This window comes from Alexandromys fortis, unplaced genomic scaffold (assembly GCF_014885135.2).
Source record: "Alexandromys fortis isolate MF-2015 unplaced genomic scaffold, M_Fortis_MF-2015_v1.1 scaffold_199, whole genome shotgun sequence".
NCBI classification, from domain to species: Eukaryota; Metazoa; Chordata; class Mammalia; order Rodentia; family Cricetidae; genus Alexandromys; species Alexandromys fortis.
This window is the reverse complement of record NW_026068074.1, coordinates 167,166-184,938: the sequence shown is the minus strand read 5'-3', so window position 1 is coordinate 184,938 and position 17,773 is coordinate 167,166. Positions and strand designations below refer to the sequence as shown.

Genomic DNA, 17,773 nt, shown 5'->3' with positions numbered 1-17,773 from the left:
GGGGAATCTATAAACAGGAGGCACATGGCGAACCCCAGGGAGAGCCTCCTGGAGCACTGTGCTCTGGCTCCTCAGGGTCTCTCTTGGGAAAGCAGGAAGGACTCAAGGGGTGTGCCTGCAGAATCTGGGAGTCAAGATTGAAGTGCTGGGTTCCTACTATTGTAGAGTAAGGAAACATCAGCCAGACAACCCTCACTGAGATTCATGTGGGTAGGCCAGATGCCAAGGCTTCGTTCCTCCCTGCCTACCAGAACCTTCCATTTATTTCTTTGTTACTACAGGCTTTTGTGACATACAGTCTTGTGGAGCACAGGTTGGCCTCCACCTCCCAGGGGGCTGGCATTACAAGGGTGTCATCACATACAACCAAGCACCATTTGCATGAGCTTTGCAAAAAATTATACTTTGGATTTTTTTAATGAGACTTTAACAAAGAATTGGTTCTGAGATGACCCATGCCTCCAGGCCCAGGTAGACCAATTATTATTGACTTCCTGTAACTCTTTCCTCATAGACAGAACGGGGCAAATCCTTCTTTCCTGCCTCCAGTAACCATAAGGGTAACTTGTGATGACAGGCCTGACATACCTCATAGCGCTGCCTGGGGAAAAAGTGACAGAATGGGTTGTTCTGCATTTAACATGGTGTTGTGGTTTGGAGAGGGCTATAGTGTGTCCTCTGAGAATGTGGTAAAAGATGCTAGGAGCTGGTACCCACGCACCTTGGGGTCAAGGTGATAGGGTCACAAGCGACACTGTCTTCAGAAGGACCCGAGGAGTTTCTTGTGGGACCCTGCTTCTCACATAAGAGATGTTCACCAAAGGGCAGGCATGCTCCTGAAACCTCTCTCGCTTCCTGTCTTGCCATGCTGTCTCTTGCTTTCGCATATACTCCTACTGCCATCTGCCATGGGATGCAGCCAAGGGGACCTTCACTATTGCTAAGCCAAGGCTGGCACCATGCCTTGGAAGCTCCAAAACTATGAGTTTTGTAACCTTCTTGTCTTTACCCAGTGTGGTGGTTTGAAAGAAAATGGACCCCATAGGGAGTGGCACTATTAGGAGGTGTGGCCTTGCTGGAGTTGGTGTGGCCTTGTCAATGAGGGGGCAGGCTTTGAGGTCTCACATTTGTTCAAGCTACGCCCAGTACAGACTCCTGCTGCCTTCAGACCAAGATGTAGAACCCTTTGCTTCTTCTCCAGCACCATGTCTGCCTGTATGCTGCCTTGACCGGCCATGATGATAATAAACTAAATAAATCTTTGAAACTATAAGCCCCAATTAAAGGCTTCCCTTATAAGAGTTGCCATGGTCATCATGTCTCTTCACAGCATAGAACACTGGCTAAGGCATCCAACCCCCAGCATTCAGTTATAGCAACAGAAAGTGAACTGATATAAACACGATGTATGTCTAAGAGGAGGTGTGCCCAGCTATGACATGGTACTTCATCAGACGATGAGGCAGGGTTGTAGCAAATGAGAACATATCTTGGAGGAGTGGCCTACGGGCTGGTTTGTATTGTGTCTCTGATGTGGTGACTACGTGTTCTCTCTGTTCAAGGCAGCAGAGTGTGCTTTGGAGGCAGTGCATATTGGCATGAATGCCAGACTTGGCAATTATTAGCTATATAATACAGATACAGATTAGCCATCTTTGAGTATCCTTTGTGAAGGAGGAGGGGCACACCCTCTCTCCATTGGAGGTGTTTATAGAATAATGAACGTAAGACCGTCAGCCCAAGGAGACCAGGCACAGGCCGAACACACTTCATCTGAGAATGTGATATGCAGAATGTTTCGAATCCCAAAGCTCTGTGAGCTGATGAGAATGTCAGAATTTCTACATGTGGCCTCAAGTGTTGACTTGCAGTTAGAGCAGGAGCAGGAAAGAGGCTATGTAAAATGACCTTCAGGATATCTATCTGTCTTATTTGTCTATCTCTCTCTATCTATCTATCCATCCATCCATCCATCCATCCATCCATCCATCCATCCATCTATCCATCTATCCATCTATCCATCTATCCATCTATCCATCTATCCATCTATCTATCTATCTATCAGAGACATATTTCATTTTTATTCTTGGGTTTCACCCCCAAGATGTTTCGTGTGTTTAAGCATATACTTCAAATTTTGAACTATTTCTAGTCCTAAACTGTTTTTGTAAGGGACAGACAGTCTTGAGGAAGAATCAGCAGTGGTAATGTCCTGTCACTCAGATGCCAAGTACATATGACTTTAAAAGGTGTCTAAGTAGGTATGATGGCACACATCTTTAATGCCAGCACTCAAGAAGCAGAGACAGACAGGTCTACATAGTGAGTTCCAGGACAGCCAAAGCTACAGGATGAGACTTTGTCTTAAACAAAATAAAATGTCTACTCGATAAAGGCACGGACTGTGTTTATGAAGGGGTGAGGAAGGATACTGTGTTAGTGAACTGGGGACAGTGTGAGATGGAGACACTGGGAAGATGCGGCCTGGGTTTAATATTTGAGTTCTTCCCTACCAATAAAGCATGGAAGAAGGGTGACTCAGAGCCCCTCTTCCTTCTGTCACTTTGTCCTGTAGGACTCTGGCCCGTCAGACCAGTCAAAAAGAATACTTGCAGCCTAACAGAAGACTCTAGGAGTAAGACTAAAATTAAGGGGGAGGTTCGCACAACCCCGCCTGGCATGGTTGGAATCAGTGTCTTCCAAAGGCCTATGTGCTGAAAGCCTGACCTCTGGTCCTCTGGGAAGATGATGGAGCCTGTAGGAGCTGGCCCTATAGAAGGACATTAGGTTACCAGCAGGCCAAGCAGTAGTTTGAAGTCTGAAGCCATTCTTCACAGTAAACTCTCCTCCTCTGAAGTTGGCTATGGCAGGGATTCGGTTCCATTAGCAGGATCTGACTATTATCTCTGTACTTTTCGGTGCTCAGCCCTGGATGGCAGGTAGAGGGGGCAGGAATAAGAACTGTCGTCTCGGCTGAAAGGTTCACTGGAGAACAGACTGACAAGAGGACAGGGGATCTGACTATAAAGGGTCACGACCTTCATGCCTGAAGAATGGTTTCTAAGTTAAAGAGAGCCCTTTATTACCTTCAGGTGTCTTTGGTCAGTTTGGCTTTAGTATATTTTATGCTTGTAGAGTTAGCTCCAACACTTGGCAGAGTGTAGCCAGAGAAAAATACCAAGTACTTAAAGAGGCAAGGAAAGGGCTTGGTCAGGATGCCTTGGTGGCAGAGGAGTGGACCAGGCATGCCATTCCTTTAAAGGTTTATTTTTATATGTCTGTGCTTCTGTCATCTGTGACACATGTGAGGCACATGTGAGAGTGCCTATGGAGGCTGGAAGAGGGCACAGAAACCCATGCAACAGGTTGGAAGCTGCCCAACCATGCTGGGAGCTGAACATATGTCCTTTGAATGTGCAGCAAGTGCTCTTAACTGCTGATTCATCATTCTTCCAGCCCTGGTGTGTACTGCTCTGCTACCTTAAAGATGCGGGAATGACACTCAAGAGTTGAAACTTCCTGACAGAGCTGGCTGCCAGCTCCCTGCTCCCTGGGGACAGATCCCTCTGGGACCACAATTTCTCTGCAGGGGATGCTTGGACTCTGCACTAACTACATTATAAGATTGAGTGTCCCCAGAGACATAGGAAGAACATATTGGGCTAGTCTCAGAAGTTCCAGAACACCACCATGGCTAGCTCTGATGCCAGGGAAGGTCACTGAGACACTAACACAGAGCAAGGACAACTCATGTGTCTGCTGCCATCTTTCCCACAATGCTACTCACTGGCACCTGCTAATGGTTGTATTAGGCTCCTGCAGCAGCAGTGATAGGTGCCACAAAATGGGCTAACGACAGCTATAAACAAGCAGTTCTGGAAGCAGATTCCAGGCTCTCTATCACAATGGTCCATTCAGCAGCAGTGCAGCTGTGGTCCCTTCAGGGGCTCTAGGGGACATGTGATCGATCTATTTCTGTCCCAACTTCTGGTGTCAGCCCACCTGCAAATCTTAGCCCCACCTTCACAGCTCTAATGCATTGTGGTTCTCTGCCTCCCTCCTGTAAATGATGTCCTATAGGGACCACTGAGAAGCCAGTGCAGCTTCCTACTTCAAGATCTTGCAAAGACTTTTTTTTTTCCAGAACAAAGTAATATATACAGGTTGCAGATTTGGACCCCGTATCTGTGGGTGGCCATCATCCTGTGTGTCATGATGAAAACCACAGATTTGAGCTCTTAACTCTGACCCATGACTCACTGGAGACATTCCACTTGTGGTGATGTGACTCAGAAAGGCTTTGTGACCAGCCCAGTGGAGGGCTAGCTGCCTTACATGACATCTAAGACTCAGAAGCTGTTGGCCCCCAAAAAATGATCTTGACGCTGACAGAAGACTTCCCACTCTGGCCCAATTTTATCTGGTTTATCTGTCCTAACTTTTCTGATTTTATAATAACAGCTTTATTGATACATAGTTTACAGTTTCTTTTATCTTGGGCAAAAACCTTCAACAAGATCTATTAATTGTCAACATTTCAGTGGGAGACTTACAAGACTTGACCATTTTTCTCTAGATACATTAAGAGCTCAGAAGTGGGGAAGTTGAGAGTTAGCGGACACTGTGCTGCTCAGTGGATTTAGAATATTCTCTTCTCCCTCCAAGAGCAATCAGTCCACTTTCTTTCAAAGTTCAGAACTGACCATTCTTCTAGATGTCTGTTGCTGGGCAATTTCATTTTTGTCTGCACGTGACAGAGCATACTCACAAACTATGCTGGCTGTGACATCATCAGATATGCAATCCTCATATGAGGGTCATGTATGTGAGCTATCATCACCCAAATGTCATCATGCGGTACATGGCGTCAATCCATGCCCTGTCAGACAGCTCTTTGAGGGTCAACTTAAAACTATGCTTTCCATCTCATTTGCTGTGGAATATAAATTTTAAAACACACACAGCACATTTTACTTCATGTACTGCAGCAATACATAGACGGGGAGGGTGGATGATGGAAATGAAATTTTGAGTTTATAAACTTAGATTTTGTGTGTGCGCACTTGTGTACATGCGTGTGTGTGTGTGTGTGTGTGTGTGTGTGTGTGTGTGTAAATGCACCACAGCACACTTGTAGAGGTCAAAAGATAACTTCTGAGAGTTAATTCTCTCCTTCTACCATGTGATGCCTGGGGATCTAACTCAGGTCACCAGGATTGGCAGAAGTGCCTACATACACCTACACACACCTAGCTTCCCAGAGTCCCCAACCTAAGATCATCATGGCACACAGATGGGATAGTTCATTCCCAGTGCTCTGAAGCTGCAGGACTACACTAGAGATGTGGCATCAGCTTGAAATGTCATTGGTCAAGTTGCTGCCACACCTGTGCACTGCAAGAGGTCAGTAGACTTGGAAAAGCCCAGTGGTTCTGAGGTGTTCTCTATGGCTTGCGCAGCACCACCATCTACCCATGAATGTACCCTGACAGCTTGGCAAGGGGTCGCATGGAGATTGGGCTGCTGCCAGCACCCACATCTATCCATGAGGGCATGCTGACGCTTGGCAAGGGGTCACATGGGCACTGGGCTGCTGCCAGCTCCAGCATCTACCCATGAAGGCATGTTAATGGCTTGGTGAGGGGTTACATGGAGATTGGGCTGCTGTTAGCACCCACATCTACTCATGAGGGCATGCTGGCGGCTTGGCGAGGGGTCGCATGGGCACTGAGCTGCTGCCCAAGGCGTGCTCCAGATTTCTGTCTCTCTGATTCTAGGTTTGCTACTTTTTTTTTGGTAAAGATTTTTCTGTTCCATATTTGAATACCTAAGAGGTTCCATTTTCCCTCTCCCTGCAAACAACACACAAATGCACACATATTCAAATAACTACATGTAACCCCACACATCATGTCTGTTGAGTAAGGTCACAAGCAGGAGCAGTAACCCACTGAAGACAGCCACCCCACCCCCACCTCCTCTATCACAGGACACAGCCGTAGAGCTCCTCTATAAATTCCAGCCCCCAGTGCCAACTCCATGCAGAAGGAGGAGGGAAAGTTTGACTCCTACTCTTCCACAGGTCCCCCGGGCCCTTCTGACATCTGCCTTTGCAGTACAGCCTAGGGGGCATCCGGCTGCTTTGGTTCCTGTCATCCCAGTTTCAGACGCTCTGACTTGGGGCTCCATGCTCCTGCCCCAAAGCAGCTGTCGATTGTGATTGTCTGGAAGGAGTTTTTGATTCCTAATCCCAGTCTACTTAACTGACTGACGTGGCAAAGCCTGGTAAGCCACTCCAGCAGCAGGTGTGCTGATGCCCTTGGTGGGCTGGACTCCCATCATAGACTCTGCTGTCCCCGGGTGACCGCTCGCCAGGACTCGCTGGGGTGGGTTATGTAACCTGTTTAGGCCCCTGCTGCTTACTAAGGGGATCACGTTGTGTAATTAGGCATTATGTAAACTGATTTAATGGGCTCAGGAGTGGCATGCCACCCACTAGGCTGGGTGAATTTGAACTGCATTCAAGCAGACAGACCCTGAGGAACTTAGAAAAGCTGTATACTTGGGTCTCTCCTAGGTGAGGGTTCTTTTCCTCTCTCACAGAGAAACTTATTCATTAAAGGTGCTGCGTATGCAAGGAAGCCGCTCAAGATGGCATGTTAGCAGGCAAAGACAATGCAGAGGCGGGAATGGCCACACATTTACACATGCTGGCTTCTTTTGGGAACGTTTATACTACTGAGATTTAACTTCACATATGCAAAGCATGAGTTGTGCCACTGGGCTAGAATCCCAGCTACACATCGGTGTATTCTGAGTCAATAAGGAGCTTAGGGGCTGGGGGTGTGGTTCAGCTGCCACAGCCTTTATCTAGCACAAAGCCCTGTGTTCAGTCCCCAACACTGCCTAAAACCAGGTATACGAATACATATCTAGAGTCCCAGCACTTGGCAGATGGAAACAGGAGGATTAGAAGTTTAAGGTCATCCCTGTTTATATGGGCAATGTGTGGCTAGCCTGGGCTATATAAGACTATGCCTTGAAATAAACAAGAAGATAAATAAAGTTTATGATTGAAAAATCAATTCCCTTCACTGACCAGCATTTATATATTTGCTAAGAACTAACCGTAATGATGGCAATCCAGTCAGCTAAGAAGGCTGTATTTACCTCTGGCCCAAAAAGACACAGGCCAAAGAAACCTGTCCCAGACATCACAGAAAAAAAGCATCAGGGATGAGGTCCCAAATGAATTGCTACAAGCCACCTCAAGTGTCATTAATAAGTACAGCCTTCCTGTCAATCCTGGTTTTCTTAAACACACCCTTCCCCCAAACCAGTATTTCCAACGCTTAAAAAGGGATACTAGCTCATACCCATCCTTCTTGTAAAACTCCAGCATCATGTTGTCCGTAGCAACACTGAGGGGTCGGCGGGCCTGCTCTGGCTGGCGCCGGTCAGCGGGGTCCATGTCTGGAGAGGGCATTGAGCTGTAGTTGGCATTGTGGTTCACGTGGACCGGACTCCCATAACTGCCTGTGATGTTGAACTCTATCTCTGCAGGGAGAAAGGACCAGTGTAGGTGATCTCTTGCTAACGGCACTCCCTCCCTGGATGAGAGTTGCTCACAGTCTGCCTTTAGAAAAAAAATCACCTCACAGTCTATACCAGCTGACCTTGGGATATTAATTCATTGTACTGATCAGCCAATGAAGAGACTGGGCAATCGCCAGACTGGCCGTTAATAGAGGAAGATAACCAGGGGAGCCCTGACCACTGAACTATGATGCAAGGGTTCCAGCCTTGGTCACATTTTGTCCTCACACAAGTTAGCGGCTAAAGCTCACCCTCATCATTTACTCCGCATGACATACAGGATCAGCGTGTTGTTCTTTTAGCAAATATTATTACAACGGCTGTCTCCATAAAATGATCACCACTGAGAAACATGCATGTAACGGCACTCCCATGGCTCATCACATCTTGTAAATTCCCTTGTAGAGAACTGTCTCAAGGATCTAATTTTGAACCAGGCACACACACAAAAAGCCTTGGAGCCCTGCTGTTGTGCACTGAGGGGCAGCTCAAAGACCACCGTTTCAATCAGTGGAAAGGCAGCGCCCAGATGATGCCTGAGCCCTGAGCAGAAGTGCTTCCCTGCCCCCCCCACCACACGCCTCAGGCTCAGCCACCCTCTGCATTTGGAAAGTGAGCAGTTTGGAGCTAAGGGGCACTCTGTACTCAAAGAGTTTCCCATGTTTTGTAGATGTGAATAAACCACGCTGTAAATGTTAGGTCAGGAGAATCCATGGACCTGGTTAGCAGAAGGCATGGACCACCCGGGTACTAGAATGTCTCCTTGGAGCCGGGCGGTGGTGGCACACGCCTTTAATCCCAGCACTCGGGAGGCAGAGGCAGGCGGATCTCTGAGAGTTCGAGGCCAGCTTGGTCTACAAGAGCTAGTTCCGGGACATGCACCAAAGCTACAGAGAAATCCTGTCTCGGGGGGAAAAAAAAAACAACACCAAAACAACAACAACAACAAAAAACCAAAACAACAACAACAAAAAGAATGTCTCCTTGGCAGGGATAGAGAGGGGAGCATCCCAGACTCTGCTCCAATGCCTGGTGCATCAGCGGCTGTGTGCAGGAGGAGTGAAAACCCCCCCTGGCTTCACAGGCTCTGAGCTCATAGTGACTTTCCTACCCCCCCACCTCTGACCCTCTGTCCCCCAGAGGTGAGTGCTGATACTAACCCCCAGGGAAGAACCAGTCTGCGTGTTGGATGATGGGCTCCACGATGCCGACAATCTGCAGTGAAACTGTGGTCATCATCTCGGTGATGTTCCTGCCAACAGAGCAGAGAGGTGGGCTAACCAGCAGAGGGAGGGGGACAGCATCACTAAGCTCAAAAAAGGACCCTGACCTAGAATCCTGCAAGCCTGGGTCTTTCAGCTGCTGTCAGCTGCCTCCCTGAAGCTTTACGAATAGAATCACTCCTGGTGACCACACTAGCCACAAATGCTTTTTCAGCACAGGGAAGCTTGTCTGCTTTTCAAGTCTGCTGCATCTTGCAGACAGACAGCCCAATATCCTTTTAGGTCTAGATGTTAGGAGCTATCCTCTTATGGAAGCCTCCAGAGGACCCAAGAGAGTTTGCCTTGCTTGGTGCTATGATGTCCCTTGCCTTCCTCTGTCACCCTCCACTCTGATTTAGATTCATCAGAGAACACCTTCATCAGACCCATAGCTCTGAGTCTGTCAGCAAGGAAGAGCTGTAGGAAATTCTCTTCCTTCTATTGACTCCAGGAAGGAGCAGGCCACGACAGAACTGGAGCTAACAGGCTTAGATGATCCAGGGCCCAGGCTTCCTGTCCTGCAGCCCATGCCTGGCACCCTATGGGCCCTCCCCTCCCGGGACTCACCCCTCTGATTGTGGCCACAGGAGGTTGGGTCCCAGGACGATTGCCATGTTGCTAGGAGTCATCTTGTTTACATCCTGATATTCAGACAGTTTGGATAAAAATTTGATCAAGTACCTGGAAGGCAATGAGAAGAGCTGGGTTTAACTAGGACTCAAGACTAGTCTTCGTCCCATAGGGCCCAATAGGAACTTCTCGTGTAGGACGTTCCTGACAAGGAGACTCACAGACCAGCCATATATGAAGAAATAACCCACATCAGGAAATAGGAATTCTGGATTCTCTTCCCCAAAGCAGACAGACCCAGAATCCAGCCAAACAGATGCTCACTATTCCAGTGAATAACCAGGCCTCATCTGTCCTTGTGCCTTAATACAGGATGATCAAGGTGTATCTGTCACCAAACCCTGTCACCTCGTGTGTAACCTCCTGCCATCTTCTCTGTGTAACCAAAGTGTCTATGGCTATTCACAGGCTGGGGCATTATTGCCCTCACTCAGGCTTCCTAGAAAGAGCAAATGACAACAGAACATGGCCCGGCAATTGCACTGCTGGGAACACACCCGAGAGAAACACGCCTGTGCACAAGCTGCTAAAAAGACACCCGGAGAGGCATTCTTTGCAGTATGCATAGAGCCAATGCTACTCAGATGCCCTTCCAGGGGCGAATGCATTTATGTAGAATGCTATAAAGGCATAACAAAAGAATGAAGAATTGACCGTTTCCATTTGACAGAATTGACAGAATCCAATTCTCAGTGTGGATGAGTCCCGGGAATACGGCAATCAAAAGAAGACAGACACAAAAGGCCACACAGTGTAATTCCACTTCATTGCGTGAAATATCCAGAATGGGAAAGGGCACAGTGCAAGAAGGTGGATTAGTGGTTGCTGGCCTGGAGTGGGGGTGGTGAAGGATGGCTGTCGTGGGAACCAGGTTTCTTTGTGGAGTGATTAAAAACACTCGAAAGTCAGACTCTGTTGACAGGTGCACAACTCTGTGAATGTAGACTCAATCCTAAATGTCACCTTTCCAAAAGGCACAGTGACGTGTGAATCATATCTTCATCACTTTAGTTCTTCAAAGGAGAATGACAAAGCTGTTTACAAGGTGAACACCCCGAAACACATTGGGCATGCCACACCTAGAATATCCCTGTCCTCCCTGGACGCCCTGGGGTATGTTTTCTTCTGGACTCCTGGCTACAAAAGGCTGCCATCCAAACCCTTTGTCACAACAAAGGAAGTTCCTTGGAGGCTTTTTAACTCATCTTCTGACATCCCAGCAGATGGTGCACCTGCCTTTGGGGAGTGGGTTGTTCAACCCAGTAGTCATGGTCTTCTCCCTGTCCTCGCTCTTTCCATAGCCTCTCCTGCTTAGGTTTCAACCTCTAAGAGGCATCCTAGGACTGGACCAGGATGTGGGATCTCTGAGAACATTTAACCTGGATCCTTGCCCATGGCTGAGGGTTGAGGTTACCATCATGCTGTGAGTCGTGCATATTTGACTTGGATCAGGGCATTTTTAAATGCAAACTTTAATAAAAATATACCTACAGCTCACTGTATCCATTTGTAGGCATACACTTAAGTACTACGAGTTATATCTTAGTTATGTATAGCTATATTGTTGCCAGACGGCCATCTATCTACCTCCAGGGCCATTTGACTTTTTCAAATTGAGACTGTACGCATTAGACCATAGCCCCTGCATTCTCCACTCTGCCCAGCCCTGGCCACCACCTTCAATGCCTGTGACTCCAGCTACTCTCAACACCTCACCTATAGGGAACCAAACCTTTTCATCCACAGTACAGTAAGAACCACAATTGCACTGTGTGTGCACACCATATCAGATTTATCCATTTATCTGCCTAGGGACACTTAGGTTATTTCCACTTTGGCTGCTGTGACTCTCGCTGTGGCGAATGTGGGTGCATCCATATCTAATCTCTGCTTTCGGTTTCTTTGGGCAGACGCTCTGAAGTGGAGCTGCCACATCCTGTGGTAATTTGGGGTTTAGTGCTTTGAGGAACACCACAGCAGCGCTCTAGGGATTTTTCACAGGGAAACAGAAATTGTCAGGCAGAGGGAAGCAGAAGTTGAAGCTGAAAATCTGTACCCTGAGAAATAGAGAGGAGAGGAAGCAAGCAAGAGAGAAACAGGCAAGGCAAGAAGGAGAAGCCAAGGGTGGGGAAGAATCTGCATCAGAGAAGTGCTTCCCGGAAAGACATTGTGGAACTCTCTCCCTCACCACCCTGCCTGTGACTAACTCAAGGTCGCATCTGCCTCCTTTGGCTCCAGACTCAGTCAACTAGATAGATGTCCACTAATCTCAAACACTGTAAGAGGGTGTGCGATATTCCTTGTTCTTCACAAACTGAAAAACTACATAGAGTTAGCCAATGGCTGTTGGGTAGCCCCTTTTGACATGTTGCTTCTGTCCCTTTTCCTTAGCAGAAAAACCTTATCATCTTGCCCCTGCCTTATCTCATGGGCTGTTTGGAGCTTAAAATGGTCAGGCATGCTAACTGTACCGAGGATCCCATAGGGTGCCCATGCATGTTAGGTTCCATGATCTTTATCCAGAAAACAGGTTAGCTGGGCTTGCGCAAGCCCAATCCACTTTCTCCACTCCCCTCTTACCGGATGTTGTTATGATTGGCCTTGGGCAACTTCTCACAAGCATTCCAGAGAGCCTGGAGTCTCTTGTCTTGCTCCTGAATACTGGGAAATTGACAGGAAAAGTCATTGGTTGAACACGAACTGGCGTAGCCCTGATCACCAGTCTTTCTCACCAGTCACGGTCATGGACACTGGACATTTTCAATCACTGCAAATTATTAGAATCAGGTACCCGTGGCTGTTAGCACTTCCCCTTCAATGTTCTCCTTCAGTCCTGCCCTACTCTACTTCAACAAAACTTCATCTGCTTGGATCACAGGTCTTAGGTGAACAAATAGAACAGGCGAACAGTGAGGTTAAGAGGCCAGATGATCATGGAGCACAGGGCTTTGGGGCTGTTGGGAGAACACAGACTACCAGCTGGGAGAATCTGACCCTGCTGGCCACCTCAATCTTGCTGCATATTAAATCTTTCCATATCTGGCATAAACTAAATGCTCAACAAACAACGTAAATTACACAGACATAAATAAATCCAACCTTTCAAAACTTGACTTCAGTGAGTGGATTATTCCCACTAGCTAAAAGGTTTTCCATTATATATAGCTATTTTCTCTCTCTCTCTCTCTCTCTCTCTATATATATATATATATGTATATATATATATATTCCATATATATATATTCTTTCAGAATAAAAGTATTATTTATAGGACTAAGTTTTTTAAAAATGTATACCCAGGCCTACATGATAAGAAAGTCTGATGCCACAACAATCTTTCCCCCAGATCTGAAGAGTAAAGAGCATTAAGGTGAGGCCCATACCTAAGGTATGGCCATCACCTTTACATGTCACTGCTGGGTGGCCCTAGGGTCCTCTTGCTGATCTTGACCAAGGTGAGACAAATTCTCTGTGGCCCTCATTTCTGCCTTGGGATAGAGGCAAGCAACCTCTGCAAGACCCTTCAGCTAAAAGCTCCATTTATGAACAAAAAGGAACAGAACGTATTTATGCAATGCCTAGTCAGAGCGGGCCTGGATTGGGAAGCTATGAAGCAGCCCTTCTGCTCCCTGGGGTGGTGGAAACTCTGACCTTTGTTAGTGACACCTGGCTCACAGAGCTGGTGTGAACAGTCTAAACCAGAAGGCGACCCAAGTGCCCCCCTCTCCCCCAACCCTGCTGCTGATTGATATCTGATTGCATGCCTCCATAGACATGAAATATTGGCATTGCAGCTGCCGCCACCACTGCTGTCCCTCTGTCCCTTGTGAAGGCAGTTTCTGTGGGCGACGGCCCCATGTCCTCTTCCAGGCTTCAGCTTTTCTGAAGGTGGCAGTGCAGTCTGTGGGAGGTCACCTCTTTGTGCGGACAGCACTGGGCCTGGTAGAACAGACCAAGCTGTCATGGGGCCACTGTGCTAAAAGCCACACAATCAAAGTGAACTAGGAAAATGGGGACTAGTTTCCTAAAACAGAGTCTTGCAGGAACCATTCCCAGTGTCTCTGAGCCTACAGGATCATCCCCCTCTGCCTCGCCCCTTAAGGAATCCCTTTAAAACAATTACATTTTGTTGTTTCTGTTTCTTGGGGCTTTTCTGCCTGTAAAGTCAACCCATTCTGACGAACTCACTGGAAGAACTCATTCTGCTTCGTGGAATCAAGTGCTGCTCAGTTATAAAATGGAAAGGGAAAGTTGTTAGATTTTTAAGCTGAATTTGTCTTTTGACAATGGGCGGATGATACCCGACCTTTCAGGGAATGTAAGTCAACAGACATAAATTAGAATGAGTCCCTCTGTGCCAGGAACAGCCCTAAAGGCTGGGAAGAATCAACAACCTGAGGCATTCATACTTTCCCTAGTGCAGAAGCAATAGGCCAAAGGGAAGAAAGATGCCCTGGAAGACTCCTCTGTGGAGCTGACATTTAAGGTGAGGCAGAAGGTATCCGTGAGGCGGAGGTCTCAGAGAGCAGTCCATTAGAGGAGTCAGCCAGAGCATCTGTCCTGAAGACGGTCTCCTAGCCTCGATCCTCCTCCAGAGTATCTGTCCTGAAGATGGTCTCCCAGCCTCCATCCTCCTTCAGAGTATCTGTCCTGAAGATGGTCTCCTAGCCTTCATCCTCCTCCAGAGTATCTGTCCTGAGAATGGTCTCCTAGCTTCGGAACCCTGTGTCTTCCTCCAGAGCATCTATCCTGAGGATGGTCTCCTAGCCTCGAAACCCCACATCCTTCCCCAGGGTATCTGTCCTGAGGATGGTCTCCTAGCCTTGGAACCCTGCACCCCACCTCCCAATATCTGTCCTGAGGATGGTCTCCTAGCCTCAGAACCCTGTATACCCCCCACCCCGTCCCCCCGAGCATCTGTCCTGAGGATGGTCTCCTAGCCTCGAAACTCCGCATCTTTCTCCAGGGCATCTGTCCTGAGGATGGTCTCCTAGCCTCGGAACCCTGTGTCCTCCTCCATCTCTGCATGCTCTACCATGGAGGTACTTAATTCTACCAGGTTCCCAAAGTCACCTCCTTGGTCCCAGTAAGTCTGCACCTTGTTTCTAAAAGTGTATTTTATTTATATTTTCATTATTTCATACACATACACTATACATCTGGATCCCATCTATCTCAACCTCTGCATCCTTCTCCCCTAGGACCCCTTCTAGCATGTTTCTCTCCCATCATCATGGCTTCTCTTTTTATTAGTATGTAATCCACTGAGTTCAGTTAGTTCAGCCTGCTGGAATGCTGTCTTGCTGTCTTAGTCTTGTGTGGTCTTTCTTGTATAGTTAGCCATAACTGCAGTGAATTTTAAGTCCAAGGGCCACGTCCTGTCCAGAAGCCAGCATTTATTTCACAGTGACGCCTCCATGTCTTTCAGCTCTCGCATCCCTTCTCCTCCTCCTTTAATGTTCCTGAGTTTTGTGGCGCAGGTTTGGCCCAGACATAGGCCCAGCCCTCAACAGGCACTAATTATGGTCTCTGTGACCAGTTGTGAGTCACGGCATTAACTGTCCTCACTGCCAAGAGCGGCCTCTCTAGCATCAGTCATGATCTGGAATCTGGGCTCCTCTCTTTCGTGGCCCACCAGGGTCTTGGGTGGCCTAAGCCCCCTCAGATTTGTCTACATATGCTGCATCAGCCTGGAGTGCTGCATTCTGAGTCCAGTTGAGCACTGTCCTCCATGAAACCTAGCCTCTTCACAGGGCCAAGGAATCCCAGGCTGTTCAATCCAGATCCCCAAGAAGCAGGATCAGATCCTGGTATCTTTTGAAAGTGTACCGAGAGAATGATACAGACAGACAGTGAGGAATATCTCCACTAGGGAAAGGCGTTTCTTAAGATGATGAGACCATGCAAGGCAGACTCCACCATTCCCCATGAATCTTTGGCATTAGACATGCTTATCACCCAGGAGCAGAAACACACCTTTATTTTAATAGACACACACCTTTTAAAACGACTGGGACTGGAGTGTCCTGCAACATTTCCGTGTCACTCTCCAGCTGTCCTTCCTCTCTCTAGATTCTTATCGAGAGATCTTCTCCATCCAGGAGAAGCAGGGACAGTCTCCGTCAAAGGATATGCTCTCATTTCTCACTAGAATCCCTGTTTTGTTTTGCGAAGGCATCAAATGCAGTGGCTGCATGCATGAACTCTAGGACTTGTGTGGGAAGTCCTTCTGTATATGTGTTGCTTTTACTGGTTAATGAATAAAGAATCTGCCTTGGCCTGTAATAGGGTAGAGTAGAGTTAGGTGGGAAAAACTAAACTGAATGCTGGGAGAAAGTAGGCAGAGTTGGAGAGACTGCAACAGATGAGCCAGAACCTTGCTGGTAAACCACAACCATGTGGCGATACACAGATTAATAGAAATGGGTTAAATTAAGATGTAAGAGTTGGTCAATAAGAAGCTAGAGCTAATTGGCCAAGCAGTGATGTAATTAATACAGTTTCTGTGTGGCTGTTTTGGGGCTGAGCAGCTGGGAACAAACAAGGCCTCCTACAATGCAGGACTGGGCTCATTTGATTCGATTTCTCACTCCTGTGTGTTAACTGACTAGTAACTTGCCACCCCAGCCTCACTCCTCACCTTAGAGTCCTCATTTGAAAGGGAGGGAAACAGCCTAGCCCACCTCAGAAAGCTATGAAAATTAGATGGCTCAAAAATGAGTATGAGCTTAGAACAATGGCAAGCCTCTAAAAAGCATTCGACACATGGCACCATTTATTAACACCACCATGGAACCAGAAACTTCCCTTCATAGTAAAACCTTTTTTTTTTTTGGTTTTTCGAGACAGGGTTTCTCTGTGGTTTTTGGAGCCTGTCCTGGAACTAGCTCTTGCAGACCAGGCTGGTCTCGAACTCACAGAGATCCGCCTGCCTCTGCCTCCCAAGTGCTGGGATTAAAGGCGTGCGCCACCACCGCCCAGCTTCATTGTAAAACCTGTGGACCATATGGTCATCATAGCATAACTCTATTCTACTTTGGAAAACAAACAGCACTAGCAATGTACTTGGGACAACCTTCTCTAGCTTGACACATTTAAGCATGCCTTCACCTTGAGGTGAACTGGTTATCTTTGGGCTCCCAGGATTTCAAGGAATGGAAGAATAATGAGCAATGCACATTTGAGGTGATGAGTACACTATCGATGACCCTGGCTTGACCACTGCACAATATACCCACACACTGACACATCACAGCACACCCTAAAACCGTGTAGATTATATATCGATTAAAAAGAATGACGAGTCACTTGATTGAAAGAGATGATGACCCTCGATACAGCCTCTGGTGTTCTTTCTGAGAGGCTCAGCTGGATGCCTTGGTTGGCCAAGTCCCATGACCAGAGATTACTAGGAATTCTTTCCATCTATAGGCACCGTTGCTCCCAATCTTCTCTCCTAAAATCTTCTCCCACCTCTTCTCTGCTACCCGCATGATCTTCACTCTGCTCTCCACCATCCTGGCTCTGGTGCCAATCCTCCTGTCCCCATATCATCTACTTCCTCACTACACATGGTCACTTGTATTTTAAGATAGTCGTGGCACTGACTGCTGGCCTGCTAATTCTGCTCCTTTGGCCCAGTCTTCAGACAGCATGGATTGTATCTATTGCCCACATGGTATGCCTCAGTGTTACTAACTCACTGTGGCTAAAATATCTCTGTAACAGATATGGGTAATGACCTCAAGACTATTCTTTTCTTGCTCTTTCTGCTAAAAGAAATCACTGCCATTGTCTAGTTGGGTCTTTCCAGAAACTTCTTTATTGTACACACAGGGTCACTTCTAAAATTCTATCTTTAAAAAAATATACTTATTCAATGGAAGAATGGATGAAGAAAGTATGGAATATATACATATCAGAGTACTACTCAGCAGTAAAAAACAATGACTTCTTGAATTTTGCACGCAAATGGATAGAAATAGAAAACACTATCCTGAGTGAGGTGAGCCAGACCCAAAAAGAGGAACATGGGATGTACTCACTCATATTTGGTTTCTAGCCATAAATAAAGGACATTGAGCCTATAATTCGTGATCCTAGAGAAGCTAAATAAGAAGGAGAACCCAAAGAAAAACATATAGGCATCCTCCTGAATATTAACCTTCGTCAGGCGATGAAAGGAGACAGAGACAGAGACCCACATTGGAGCACCGGACAGAAATCTCAAGGTCCAAATCAGGAGCAGAAGGAGAGAGAGCACGAGCAAGAAACTCAGGACAGCG

At 47.1% G+C, this 17,773-nt stretch overlaps 1 protein-coding gene across 4 annotated transcripts in view; it reads right to left on the bottom strand.

Annotated features, from left to right (window-relative positions):
- Positions 1–17,773, bottom strand: part of Arhgap44 (Rho GTPase activating protein 44) — a 152,862-nt gene that overhangs the window by 12,424 nt on the left and 122,665 nt on the right. For all 4 annotated transcript variants that reach the window (XM_050121575.1, XM_050121577.1, XM_050121576.1 and 1 more), the window contains 4 exons: positions 12,069–12,149; positions 9,426–9,539; positions 8,757–8,848; positions 7,377–7,557 (listed from right to left, as the gene is read on the bottom strand). In XM_050121575.1, coding sequence (XP_049977532.1) covers positions 7,377–7,557; positions 8,757–8,848; positions 9,426–9,539; positions 12,069–12,149 — 468 coding nt within the window. The remainder of the gene's footprint in view (positions 1–7,376; positions 7,558–8,756; positions 8,849–9,425; positions 9,540–12,068; positions 12,150–17,773) is intronic.